The sequence below is a fragment of the Mesoplodon densirostris genome, chromosome 20 (genome assembly GCF_025265405.1).
Source record: "Mesoplodon densirostris isolate mMesDen1 chromosome 20, mMesDen1 primary haplotype, whole genome shotgun sequence".
Classification (NCBI taxonomy): domain Eukaryota; kingdom Metazoa; phylum Chordata; class Mammalia; order Artiodactyla; family Ziphiidae; genus Mesoplodon; species Mesoplodon densirostris.
Window position 1 is genome coordinate 248,122 of NC_082680.1, and position 13,841 is coordinate 261,962.

At 48.1% G+C, this 13,841-nt stretch overlaps 1 protein-coding gene across 5 annotated transcripts in view; it reads right to left on the reverse strand.

Moving 5' to 3' along the window:
- Positions 1 to 301: 301 nt before the first annotated feature.
- The window catches only part of TENM3 (teneurin transmembrane protein 3), a 323,385-nt gene continuing 309,845 nt past the window's right edge, over positions 302 to 13,841 (reverse strand). For all 5 annotated transcript variants that reach the window (XM_060086155.1, XM_060086154.1, XM_060086153.1 and 2 more), the window contains 4 exons: positions 12,726 to 13,022; positions 7,675 to 9,286; positions 3,129 to 3,259; positions 302 to 1,075 (listed from right to left, as the gene is read on the reverse strand). In XM_060086155.1, coding sequence (XP_059942138.1) covers positions 320 to 1,075; positions 3,129 to 3,259; positions 7,675 to 9,286; positions 12,726 to 13,022 — 2,796 coding nt within the window. In that variant the 3' untranslated portion in view covers positions 302 to 319. The remainder of the gene's footprint in view (positions 1,076 to 3,128; positions 3,260 to 7,674; positions 9,287 to 12,725; positions 13,023 to 13,841) is intronic.

The window sequence follows — 13,841 nt, forward strand, 5'->3', positions numbered from 1 at the left end:
CTCGCAATACTTTCAGTCCAACTGAGTGCAGCGATATGCATATGTAAACATATTCTTTAAAGCCGATCACCTTTAAGGTCATTCAGAAGAAAGGTTTTTGTTTTTGTCTGTCTGCTTTGATTGGGGGGGGGGTGGTTTTTCTTTTTTTTTTTAAGAGCAGTCTGGCTCTCCTCGGTGCCGGGGAGCCCCGTCGGCTCGCGCCCCAGACACATCTGCACGGAGGTGGCGCTGGGCCTGGGGCCTGGAGAGGCAGGCGGCCCCGCCGGCTCGGCCCCGCGCGCGCGCGCGCGCGCGCGCTTCCCCGCCGCCGGCGCGGGCGTTACCTGCGGCCGATCTCGCTCTGGCGCAGGAACTGGATGTTGTCCGCGCTGTCTGCCAGCTCGGGGTACTGCTCCACCGAGAGCACGTAGTAGCCGTCGTAGCCCTGCACCCTGCCGGCGCTCAGCAGCTGCCGCTTCTCGCCCTCCGTCCAGAGGCGCGCGCCCTCCTCGCCGTCGCGCACGCGCTGCTGCTCGCGCGCCCAGGCCCGGGCGAGCGCGCGCTGCCGCGCCTGCTCCAGCACGCGCGCCCTCTCCTCGTCCAGGGTCGCTCCGTAGCGCACGTGCAGCGCCAGCGCGCCGAACTGCAGCTCCACGTCCGCGAACCTGCGGGTCCTGCCGTTGACCACGGCGGTGGACTGCGACACGGTCACGTTGATGCCGTTCTCCAGCGCCCGGCGGCCGCTCGTCAGGCGCAGCGTGCCCAGGTCGCCCTCGGGCGTGCTGGTCTTGATGAAGTGGTGCGTGTCCCTGCCCTCGACGGTGAAGTGCAGGTCCTCCAGGTAGAGGGCGCTGTTGAGCACGGCCGCCACCTTGATGCAGTCCTCGTCGGCGATGTTGAGCGCGTTGGTCTGCACGCGGCCCCGGCTCACGGCCAGCATGACGCCCTTGCCGATCAGCGACTTGACCGTCGCGAACCACAGCCACGACGGCGCGCCGCTCCCCTGGCGCGCGCTCCCCCGCACCTCTGCCATCCTGCCCAGGGACAGGAAGGCCTTGGCCTGCCTCGCCACCTGCTGCTGGACTCCAAACGTGGGCTGAAAAGCGAAACAGAACAGGAGGGCGCTTTAGAGAACAGTCTCCGCCCGGGCGGGGCTCCGACTGCGGGCAGGAAAAACGGAGGGGCGGGGGGAAGGCGGGGAGCGGGGGGCCGGGGAGGACCTCCGTCAGCTCTTGAGAGAGGCCGAGGCTTCGCCGGCCCCCGGGGTTCTCCCCCTCAGGCTGATCCCCAGTGTGTTTCGAGAGGCAGAGCGAGGTGGTAACGCCATCACGCATGCTGCTTAGCAAAGCGTTTTCCTTTCTAACGTGGGCGAAGCATGCAGGGCTTTTGCCTTCTCTCTCTGTTTCGAGATGCCCTTTTCCCAGGCTCACCCCACGTGCGGAATCAGCTTATCCGGGCGTCCACCCCAGCACCGTTCTCCATGGCAGGCTGGGGAGAAAACACCAGCCCCCAGGGCAAGGCTGGAAAGCCTGGGGGCGCTTGGCGCTGGCTCACCGAGCACCAGTTGATACGCTTTGAAAGGCGTGTGCTTTAATTTAGGCAAACTCGGCACCCTCTCCCGGTGCACAGTTTTCAGCTGCATGCGACCACTATAACCGGCCACGATTGGCGGCGCACAGTGGGACAGCTGGCAACGAGTGTTTATTACTTTAGGAAAACATTTATTTTTTTTCGCAGGCTTAGGGGACAGTGGGCCTTCTACATTGGCAAGGGTTTTAAATTGGGGGATTTTAACTCTGGCATCTCTTATACCACCAGATGTTTGTCTGGCCAGGGTTTCCCCAAATGGAAACGTGTTTCGTTTGCAGCAGTGAAAGGCACATTTGTTTTTCTGCTCTCCGGGCAGCCTTGATGTCTTTGCCTGCGATTCCCTAAGCTGTCCTTATGGTGTGCTTCTGAAGACAGAGAACCTGAGCCAGACTGAAAAGGCTGCCTAGGAAAAAATGTTGGCAGTCCATTTGTACAGTAAGACTTCAGTGTTTTCAGGCATGTTGGAAAGTCATCTGCAGTTAGGACGTGCTCAAAGGCATTAGTAAACTTCTGGATGTCTTCAAGGCACTTGATCAGTGCAGATGTATTTGCAGTTAGAAGTGTCAAAATGGCTCCCAGGTCCTGGAAGCTGGATGGGTTTTACTTTTTAAATGTAAAGGTGACATCTGAAAAAGGAATTGCTTTTATGTTAAGTATGAAACATGTACCAGAAAGCAGAGGTATTGGAACTGTGTATAACTTGTGTGTGTATGTGTGTTTTAGCCAGGATTGCCTTTTCTCCTTGTATTCATTGAAATTATAGAAAATTGGCGAAGGGGCGGGGGGTGGGGAATGAATCTTTCTAAGGAGCTCTGCGCTCTCTTCTTATCATTACGGGGTAACCCAATTTCTTGACCTTTAATTATTCTTGCTTTAAGCTAGAAATTCTGGTGTTTTGTTGTTGCATTCCTTTCTGATCTCTGCATGGTGGGAATTAAAAGTGCCACTTCCCGAAATGGCAGCTTTGACTTTGCAATTTTCCATTCTTTCTCCTTTTCTTTTATTTCCCAGAACAGTTCCAGGCCTCCTGCTCTGTTCTTTTCAGGAAAATTCCGTAAACACCTAGTGGTAGGTGGTGCCTTACCAGAGGCCATTTTATTTTTATTTTTAATCCTTTCCCTTGAAACACTGCCAATATTTTAAGGAAATGGAACTTTGTGGCATTGCTTGTGAGCTGCTAATTTGTGACATGAACCCTCCGCCCTCCTGTTTATTGTATCTTTGCCTTAAGGTCCCAAATACTATAAATGTGCGTTCCTGGGGTTCTCTGTAGAAACCCTGCACTCAAAAATGAGCTTTTGCATTTTATTACCTTTTGATAATGTTTTTCTCTCTTTTTATTAGCATCACTAAAACCAGATTTAAGCCTGTTTGACAGGCCCCTGATTTGCTGAACAGAAATGCAAGAGGGAAGTGGTGCTTTCTTTCCTGAAAGAGTCAAAAAAATTAAAAATGGTCTTTGGTACAGTTTTCACCCGGGTAGTCTGATTAAGCAGGGGGAAATAAGGTGCAAGTAAGCGCTTTATCACCTTTTCATAGTTTTGCTTTTTGTCTCTTACCGGTACATCATCCCACTGCTGACTCTTCACCAGTTCGTAAGAAGGCTCCGTTAAATCGAATTTGGGGACAGGGAACCCAGGAATAGCATTGTGCAGATGGAAGCCAAATGTCACCAGCCAGCTGTTAACATCTAGGAAAAGAAGGTTCCAAACAAAAGGCCTTAGAATTCATCTTGTGCTTTCCTGCACTGAAAGCCTTACCTTAAAACCCCACATTCACAAACAATGACCCTGAAAAGGAGCCCATGTTTGCCATCACCCTACAATTAAAAACTGACTCTAGACCCAGCAATCCCACTACTGGGAATATACCCTGAGAAAACCATAATTCAAAAAGAGTCATGTACCAAAATGTTCATTGCAGCTCTATTTACAATAGCCAGGACATGGAAGCAAGCTATGTGTCTATCAATAGATGAATGGATAAAGAGGATGTGGCACATATATACAATGGAATATTACTCAGCCGTAAAAAGAAACGAAATTGAGTTATTTGTAGTGAGGTGGATGGACCTAGAGTCTGTCATACAGAGTGAAGTAAGTCAGAAAGAGAAAAACAAATACAGTATGCTAACACATATATATGGAATCTAAGGGAAAAAAAAAAGTCATGAAGAACCTAGGGGTAAGACGGGAATAAAGACACAGACCTACTAGAGAATGGACTTGAGGATATGGGGAGGGGGAAGGGTAAGCTGGGACGAAGTGAGAGAGTGGCATGGACATATATACACTACCAAACGTAAAATAGATAGCTAGTGGGAAGCAGCCGCATAGCACAGGGAGATCAGCTCGGTGCTTTGGGACCACCTAGAGGGGTGGGATAGGGAGGGTGGGAGGGAGGTGCAAGAGGGAGGGGATATGGGGATATATGTATATGTATAGCTGATTCACTTTGTTATAAAGCAGAAACTAACACACCATTGTAAAGCAATTATACTCCAATAAAGATGTTAAAAAAAAAACCTGACTATTTTCAGACATGGTGACAATCACTTCAGTAGCAGAACAAAGTGAGACAGGGCTGCAGACAATGCAGATAACAGAGACTCACTTGGACAGACGGGGCACACGGTCCCTCGTGCGAAGCTGCAACCCGTGCTGGTGACAGTTATAAAAAGTGCGAACAACAACACCCAGAAGCATGGAACAGACAGCGTTGTTGACAACAAATGACATCTGTAGTTAGTACAGGCTGGTCTTAAATAGAACTTGTGGGGCTTCCCTGGTGGCGCAGTCGTTGAGAGTCCGCCTGCCGATGCAGGGGATGCGGGTTCGTGCCCCGGTCCAGGAGGATCCCACATGCCGCGGAGCGGCTGGGCCCGTGGGCCATGGCCGCTGGGCCTGCGCGTCCGGAGCCTGTGCTCCGCGGCGGGAGAGGCCACAGCAGTGAGAGGCCCGCGTACCGCAAAAAATAAAATAAATTAATTAATTAATTAAATAGAACTTGTGTGTTACTAGCTTTCAAAAGCGACTGCCCCAAGGATATGCAGGCTTCCACCATCCATTTTCTATTAATAAGAACCCTGAATTGAGGGTATGAAGATCAACAGTTGATTCTTAAAGATGAATGGTGAAAGCTGGCCAAGCTGGCCAAGGGCACAGGCGTTCTGATTCCCATCAGCTCTGACTTCAGAGGCTGACTGTGCACAGGTGGAGACAAACTCTGGGGGAGAGAAGAGGCTGGAAACCTTTAAGATGGTATTTTAAAACATCGCCACGTGACTCCAAAAGCCGTTAAGCTGAAAATAAGGCTTTTATTCTGTTCCGGAGGTTATAATGTTACAGAACTAGTCAGCAGGCTTGCAGCTTTATGAGTACAGTTGGGTGTAGATTATTTTATATATTAAGCACATTGCTGGAAAATTTGAAATTGCATTTCACCTAATATATTTTATGCCGTTCCATCTCTCTTTTGATGTTTTTCAGAAAATGCTGCTGCGGCATTCCCTGCCATCCACGTTGCTAGGACAGGAGGAATCCAGGAGCTGTGGGCTTTCCAGCCTTTCAGCCACTGTCAACACCTCTTAAATAACCAGTGGTAAACTGCTTGTCAGGATGATGGAGGGCCACTTGTTCCCCATCTCCTTCTCCAGGGCACAGACTCTCACTTCATTGCCAGGCTGGCAGGTCCCTTTGTGCAGGCATCATACAGGCTATAAAGCCAGTGGTGTTCTCCCTGTTTTAAATGGAGGGTTGCTGATGGTGGAGGAGGATAGAAAGTAACACATGTGTGTGTTGCACACGCGTGTGTGCGTAAGATTACAGGGGGCTTGTATGTTAGAGAAAATTCTTCTTGGATGGTGCAGTGCTGGGGGCAAAGGTACTCCTACTATGAACAATGTCTGTGAAGCAGTGAAAGTCGGAGGCTGCTATTAAGTGTTGAAAATTACTGCCCAACAAGTGGCACATGAAGGCAGATGAGTACTGGGAAACCCTGAGGGAGAATTCCATAAGGGTGTTGCTGAATCAGGACGCTCAGAGAAGGGACACGGAACTGGCTCGCGAGGGAGAGGGCTACGAAAAGCCCGGAAAGCAGGAGGCAGATGCGCAGTGAACAGGGGGCGGAGAGCTGCGCCGAAAACAGACATCTGGGAACACCTCAAGCACTGGGCGAGAAAGAGCCAGCCGGAAGGAGCACCTAACGCGAGCCAAAACCAAACCAAACCAAACTCCAGAATAACCTTCCTCTAGGAAACATAAATATAGCCAAGAGGTTAATTATGGCAGTGTGACTCAGGAATGGAAGGTGGAAACAGAAGGGTTCAGAATCCCTGCAGCCGAGCATGAGGGAAGATCTCAGCTCACTGAAGGGAACACTCGTGCACTGTGGGTGGGAGTGTAAACTTGTACAGCCACTGAGGAAAACAGGATGGAGGTTCCTCACAAAACTACGAATAGAATTACCATATGATCCAGCAATCTCTCTTCTGGATATTTATCCAAAAAATACAAAAACACTAATTCGAAAAGATACATCCATCCCTAAGTTCATTGCAGCATTCTTTACAATAGCCAAGATATGGAAACAACCTAAGTGCTTATTAATAGCTGAATGGATAAAGAAGATATGGTATGTGTACACACACACACACACACACACACACACACACACAATGGGATATTAGTCACAAAAAAAATGAAATCTTGCCATTTGTGACAACGTGGATGGATGGACCTCGAGGGTATTACACTAAGTGAAGTAATTCAGACGGAGAAAGGCAAACACTGTATGACTTCACTCACATGATACAACAATTTTTTTTTTTTTTTGGCCGCGCTGTGCAGCTTGTGGGATCTTAATTCCCTGACCAGGGATTGAACCCAGGCCTTTGGCAGTGAAAACACAAGAGTCTTACCCACTGGACCACCAGGGAATTCCCCTAGCTCATATGATATTAAAAAAAAAAAAAAACCAAATAAATGACCAAACCAAACCAAACATGTAGATATAGAGAACAGAGCAGTGGTTACCAGAGAGCAGGAGGCGGGAGGACAAAGTGGGGAAAGGGCATCAACTGTATATGCTGATGGATGTCACGTAAGTTTTTGCTGGCGAGGACACTGTCGTGTGTACAGAAGTAGAAACAGAATGTTGTACACATGAAACGTAACGTAAAGCGATGTTACCTCAATAAAGAGTAAAGAAGCTGCTCGTTAAAAGGAACTAGAGTCATGCTTGCAAGGACCTTGTCTCTGTTTCACACCCGGGTGCTTCTGTGGTGGCAGAAGGGGGACTCAATGTTCTAAACTGGATCACGCACTGAATCTGGAAAGGCCTTAAATCTATACCCATAACAGCAGAAAAATTAGTGTGTTCATTAGCAGTGCCACCGTACAAGAACACCGCCCTAACTGGTGATGAAGACAGGAGTATAAGAGGACAGAACTGAGCAGAGAAACAGGATCCACTGGCTAAGCAACTGAGGGGAGGACCTGTGCCATCACTCTCCCCAGGCAACGGTGGGGAGGAGGGGGTTAAACACCTCCCAGGGATGGGCTGCTGAGTCACGTGGTGTCGTGTTCCTTACTGATTCCTTCATTAGAACTTGACACATGTGTAAAAGGAAAACCTACAGCACACGTTTGTAAGGTAGTTACTATTTAAAGCAGAATTGCCTATGTTACTGTATTTAATACCATAAAGTAGGCATTGCTCTCCCCATTTTACTTTTAAGGAAACAGACTCAAAAAGTCATGTGACTTGGCTATAAAGCATTGGGGTTGGAACTCCAATTTGGGGACTCCAAGTTCATCGTGTTTTCTGCACCCCCATGTCCCTTCCCTTCCTTAAGTGACTGGATTGCATGTCATTTCAGAACCCTGTGGTCCTGGGCACTGGCAGGCACAATAGGAAGTAACAAACTATGTCTCAGTGTCCCTCTGTGGTTCCTCCTTGGTTTCATTTAAAAGGATAGGCATTTGATTTTTTTTTTTTAGGCATTTGATTTTGCATGAGGAAAGCGTACAGTTAAACTACCAGCCGTTATTTCGTGTGTTAATCCAGTGATTAAATTACCTGGAAAGGAAAAACAATTACACTTACCTGTGATGTAGTCTTTCACATCATGGATTTTGCTTGCAGGGTTGTTATTCCTAAACATGTACAGGTTAAAGGGAGCTGGGTCCTTCCCAATTCTTTTCCAGATTTCTATGTCAGGCGTTGTCCATCGTCCTGCCAAAATGTCATAATCCCTTTCTCCAAAGTGGATTAATTTTGTGAGTGGGTCATACAAGCCACCATGAAATCCAATTACCAGCTGAAAGTCAATGTTGGAGTCAAAATAGATTTCGCCGTACGCGGTGTACTGAATCTGTTTGAGCATAAGCCCGTTGCTGCTGAAAACAGCCAGTGGTGTCCCTGTGTTGTCTGACGCGATGTAGAATTCATCCCCGCTGCTGATCTCCATGGCAAAGAGATGTCCTTGGAGATCGTAGTAGAGGGAGGTGATCTCCGAACTCGAATGGTTGTAGACGTGGGTAATCCTGGTCGGGTAAGTGAGGTCCGCGTAAAAAAACTGCAGGTGCTGTCCCGGGCTGGTCTTGCTAGACACACGCCTTCCCAGGCCGTCGTAACGGTAGGTCACTGTCCAGCCGCTGCCTTTACTGTACACGCGGGTCAGAAGCCCCTTGGAGCTGTACTCGAAGATCTCTGTGCCTCTCTGACGCAGGAAACCGTCTTCATCCAACCGGTACTGCACGTCACCCAGGCGGGTGATCCTGTCTCGCAGGTCATAGCGAAGAGGTGTCAGACGTGCACTGTTACTTGGGTTCAGTAAATGGAGGTTTCCGTTCAGGTCGTAGTTGTAACGCCACATGATTTTTTCGTTTAGATAAACTGTCTGGAGCTGGCCGTCAACATCATACTCATAAGCATATTTGGTAGTGTTGGCGAAGGGCCCTATTTTAATCTCTCTCTTGGTTACCCGACCCATGTTATCATACTGAATTGTAATCCAGTACATGAGTGACCTGAAGATCTCATACTGAATCTCCTTGATGCGGCCGTGAGCATCAAAGTGCTTCGTGTAAGTCATTACAGCTGTGGAAATGATCTGGTTAATATCATAATATATAACTCCAAATTTTCCAAACTGCTCCACTTTTCCAGAAATGTCATCGAACTGATAGAGGTCAATGGGCAGCGGAGTTTCATTGATGACACCCTGCATGCTGGTCACCCGAAAGCTGTTGTCATAACTGTAGTCGAATCTCGCGTTCACCATCCCATCTTCACTAAAGCGAAAAATCTGTCTGTCAATGAGAGGCCCGATTTGCCTGTATCTGATGGTGCAAATAAAACCATCACTCTGGAGGTTTACCGTTTTGAGGACTCCTGCCGTTTCGTCGTAGGTAAAACTGACTCTCGTGCTATCGTATAAGATTTCTGAGAGCCTGGTCTGCCTCCTGTACTTGAATAAGACCCTCCGACTCGTACCCAGGAAAGCCGTCTGGAGCAGGAGCCCCCCCTCGTTGTAGTCCGTGATGACGGAGGCATTGCTCTCCGGGGGGTTGTATATATTACGGTAATAGCCGATGGAGCGGATGGTCTGCATTGTGTGGCGAGCCACGCTGGGCATGGTGATGGCCGACAGCTGGTCCCACCTATCGTACTCGAAGATGTACTGCCGCTGGCTATGGAGCAGAAGCACCATGGACTGCAAAGAGGGAACATACCGTTAGCCGGCACTTGTGAATGGCGGAGGGAAGCAAAAGCAGATGTAGTGACCACAAATACGCAAAAACATTCCACTTGAGAGAATGGTTTTCATTTCAACTGAGTTCTCCTTGACCTTCCATGTCGTTACCGATTTCCTGCCTAATTTGCCTGGATGCTTAATTGTGAGGGGTTCTGCAGTGAGTGCCTCAAGTCTCAGGATTGTACCTTTTTTTTTTTTTTTCAGGCATTCATAGCCAAGCAGAAGATTGTCAATGGATTCCGGTAAGTCGTAATACGGGCACGAGCAAAGCTGCTTCAAAGACAATATTTCAAGGGGAAAACAGCATATGGGAAGTGCAGTCCTGTCCATAATTAGCAATTATTTAGTAAGGTGGCTTTTCCCCCTCATTGGATTGAAGAGCCACTCAAATCATGTTTTAATTTCCAGTGCATTTGGGGGAGCAGCAAAGCATTCAAAACGTTACTTTATAAAGAAGAAACATAAAATTAGCCTAAGATGGATCACGTGTACCTAAAGCGTCAACAGCAACAAACACTGCTACAAACAAATCACTCGGTGAATGGGAGCTGTCAATGCCCTTATTAGGAATATGGATCCAGATATTTTGTTTGTCTGTTTGTTTGCGAATTCTTAAATGGCATCTGTAATGACAGGAAAATCTGAATTCTGAAATTTCCTTTTGTGAGAACCAAATCCGACTTGTACCTCAGGTGCGGGGAGGACGGTTCCTGGGCTACAGACTTGCTTTGGTGCTAAATTATGAGGTGAATAGATAGATAAATAAAAATAAGCTCTGCATATTTTGCAAGTAATTGCAGAAAGACAAAAGACAATGTATTAGGCCAACGTGAGAGAAGGCCAACCTGGAGGCTGGTTAGGTAGCTCTTGCCGTGGTGCAGTGCATGGGCGGTTCTATCCTCTGAGGAAGCCCCCCTCTAAAACCTGTTAGACCAAGTGGAAGGATGGCCAAACCGGGAGGTGGTTAGGTTACGAGCCCACTTCCCCACCTACCCCCTGCACCGGGACTCGCTCTTTGCTTTCGACATAGAAACGCATAACCCCGTGTCCAATGCTCATTCTTTGCTTCATTATCGTCCACCATTTTCAAAAGCAGTTTGCCTGACTTAACGCTTCTGCAGAACCTCCTCTCTGGGCACATCTAGGGGCAATTTTTGTGCGCAGACTCAGCGGCAAAAGTCTTGAGACTTGTTCCTGATGGTCTGCAGCCTTCCAAGGAAGCCTGGACTACTGCTGAATACACAGGCCCAGGACCCAGTGCTGCAGTCATTCAGAATCTCAGCTCACGGTAGGTAGTAAAATATTCCTTACTTGGCCATGAGTAAGTTTTGGCTTAGGGTGCCTATCCTAGCGAGGAAATGGAAACAGTCTGGGTGGATTTTAGAGATTTGGGAGAGAGAGATGGTAAGAAAGTGCTCGTTGGCTTTTCTGATCCCTGTTGATACATGGACGTGATCTCGGTCACTGCTGGTGTCATTTTGTGACAGTGGCCCTTACCAATGACATGCCCCTTTGCTCCCTTTAAAGATTTTTCAGTCACATTATGGTCACTACTGTCAATTTTGGGGGCCTGAGAGTTTATTTTGTTTGTTTATTTATTTATTTTTGGCCTCACTGCTCGGCTTGTGGGATCTTAGTTCCTCGAGCAGGGATTAAACCCACACCCTAGCATCGGCAGCACGGAGTCCTAACCACTGGACCGCCAGGGAATTCCCGGTCTGGGAGTTTATATTTCTGTTACTCTTCTCTGTAATGTGCTTAATTTAAAGTGGGAAGAGTGTTGCAGAATGAAGTAGTGTTCCTCTCCCAGCAACTTCAGGCAGGAGTTGTCTCGGGGCTTGTAGGTTGCAGGATGAGATACCTTCCAGGTGTTGGGATTTGCTCCCAGGAAGGTAAGTGTGGAGGGGGCTTACTCTGTGGTCTCTCAACAAATAACAGCCGAGGACTAACCATAGCGTGTGATGACGAGTCTGGAGGGAAACTGTCACCTAATGGGCCTCCTCTGTTGTCTCAGGGGTGCGTCTCTTCTAAGGAGGGCACATAGGCGGGTTTGCAAGAGGAGAAATTGGCAAGTAAGGTAGTAGCTGGAAGCACTCTAGAGTTAGCAGGCTGCCTGAAGGTGAACTCTGAATGCGAACTGGTCCTCAGGAAGAGGAACTAGCCAGGACGGCTCAGGTGCAGGGGAGAGGTAGGTCCAGAGCATCTCTGGTGGAGACACCACGGGGCGAGTGGGCGCGACAGTGACGTGCCTGAGTGTTCGGAGGACAGGGTTATTCTGTGTAACCCAGGAAGGGGCACGCAGTGAGGCTGGGAGCTGTGTCTGTGCTTCAGCTGCCGCGTGGCTGCTGGCGGTGCGGGTGCACTGAGCTGAGAGGCACCCAAACGCAAAACCCGTGCGAACCTGCATGTCAAAGGCAGGTGAAACCTCCCATGAATATGCTTCTTGGTGGATTCTACTTCTTCAGAGGGAACTACAGAGAGGTGGTCTTTTCCTCCATTGTTCTCTCTCTTTTTTTAAAAAAATATTTATTTATTTATTTTTGGCTGCGTCGGGTCTTAGTTGAGGCCCATGGGATCTCTCCTTGGGGCACGCGGGCTCAGCCGTTGTGGTGCGTGGGCTTAGTTGCCCCGTGGCGTATGGGATCTTAGTTCCCGGACCAGGGATCGAACGCGCATCCCCTGCATTAGAAGGAGGATTCTTAACCGGTGGACCACCAGGGAAGTTCCTCCTTTTTTCTTTTACTTTCATTCCTTCTTGACCCCAGTCACTACCCGAAACCTGGCATCTACGACCTGGCATTCTGCACACGTATAACTTGAAGTCTTGTTTGGTGCTGTGCACAGGTCTCAAGAATGGGTTCCCTTTACATGCAGAAGAAAGGGGAGAGGCCACAGAGGACCAGACGTGTGCCTTTTTTAAAAAACAGCCTCTTTTCGTTACTAATGCATAAGTAGGGTGTATGTGCTTTTTATGGTTATGTCGAAGCTCTGCGGGCAACAACGCAAAACTGACAGCTTTAACTGTGCGAATGTGTAAGGCTCTTTCTCAAATGAAAAAGCTCCCACGGAGATGATTTACAAATGACTAACAAGCTCAAGGTCTAATCTGTGAATGTTGTTGACGTATGAGGTTGGCAGGTGGGTGCTGTTGTGGCTTGTTTGTTTACAGCATAAATCACATAAAAGGGTCTCGGAGAGGAGAACTTAACTGAGGAGAAACACCGTGGCTAATGCAGAAATTCATCAGTGTTCTACAGATGTGACTTACATGTGGGTACTCAGAGTAACAAACGGGGCTCAGTCACGTGACACTGGGCCCCCCGGAAGTGCGCTTGGGTGGCTGCTGGAAAATACCGATCATTGCTTCCCTGTGTTTACCCTCTGTGTGCAGGCGTACCTTCTCCAAGTACGTGTAACTCCATGTTTTCCCGTCAGCAAAAACCCGGGAAACGATTCTCCCCTGTCCGTCATAATCTACTTTCTCGCTCGTAGTTCCTCGCTGGATGCTGGCAATTTGACCCGTGGATGAATAGGTGACATTGACGGCCATCAGCTTGCTGCTTGGCAGCCAGAGAGTCGGATGCCCTGATGTGTCGTAGGCGATCCTCAGGAGAAATTTACGGTGGTCATCATAGATCTTTTCTGTCTTTGTTGTTCGATCAAAGTCAACTGAAAGGAGGTTTCTGCCGTTAACCTGTTACCACACAAACAAGATGATAAAATATATCATGCTGTTCCAATACCAGCCCCTTATTACTCTTCAGGGTCCACACTGTTGTTTAAACACCATTTATGATGATTGATTCTCTTTGTCAGTAAACTAATTTAGCAACTTCTTGGGTACAAGTGCAAGGCAGTAGATTAACTGCTCTTTTAAAAGGTTTCATTAAGCAGAAATACAGCCTGGCATTCGTTCAAAACCTTTTCAATTAAATTTTGTAACCTTAAGCAACTGATAAGAAAAATGCCGAAATGCATTTGCTTTAAAGTTTGCTCAGAAGATACGAAGGTGGTAAACCTGACATCTCTGCACATTACTCAAATCCCTGCCCCGCCCCGCCCAGAAGACATTGGGAAATAATTGCTTACTAGATTAATCATGGCTACATTAAGTAAAACGGTGGTAAATGTGATTCTAGCCCTTCGAAGAGCAGATAACGTGGAACCCACATTACTGTAAATTATTAACTAGTTTAAGTAGCAGGAGGTTACAAACATGATCCTTGTTTTTGGCTAAGTGCATTCAGTGTCACGAGTTTTTGGAATGCCTTTTTCTTTGATAACATCTGGTTCACTGGCAAGGACTTCAGATCCTTCACTCCCACATCTACACAGTCTGACCACTGTGCTTACTTTACAAATCTAGCCCCGTGCTGTTGTCGTAGGGTCTCTGTGTCACGTCCAGAATCTCTGACTACATCTGGCTGTTACTGTCTGTGGTCCAGGGCACACATCAGCCAGCATCTGTTACTGTGGTGGACATGTGGCCTTGGTTAAATTCTACTTTACACAT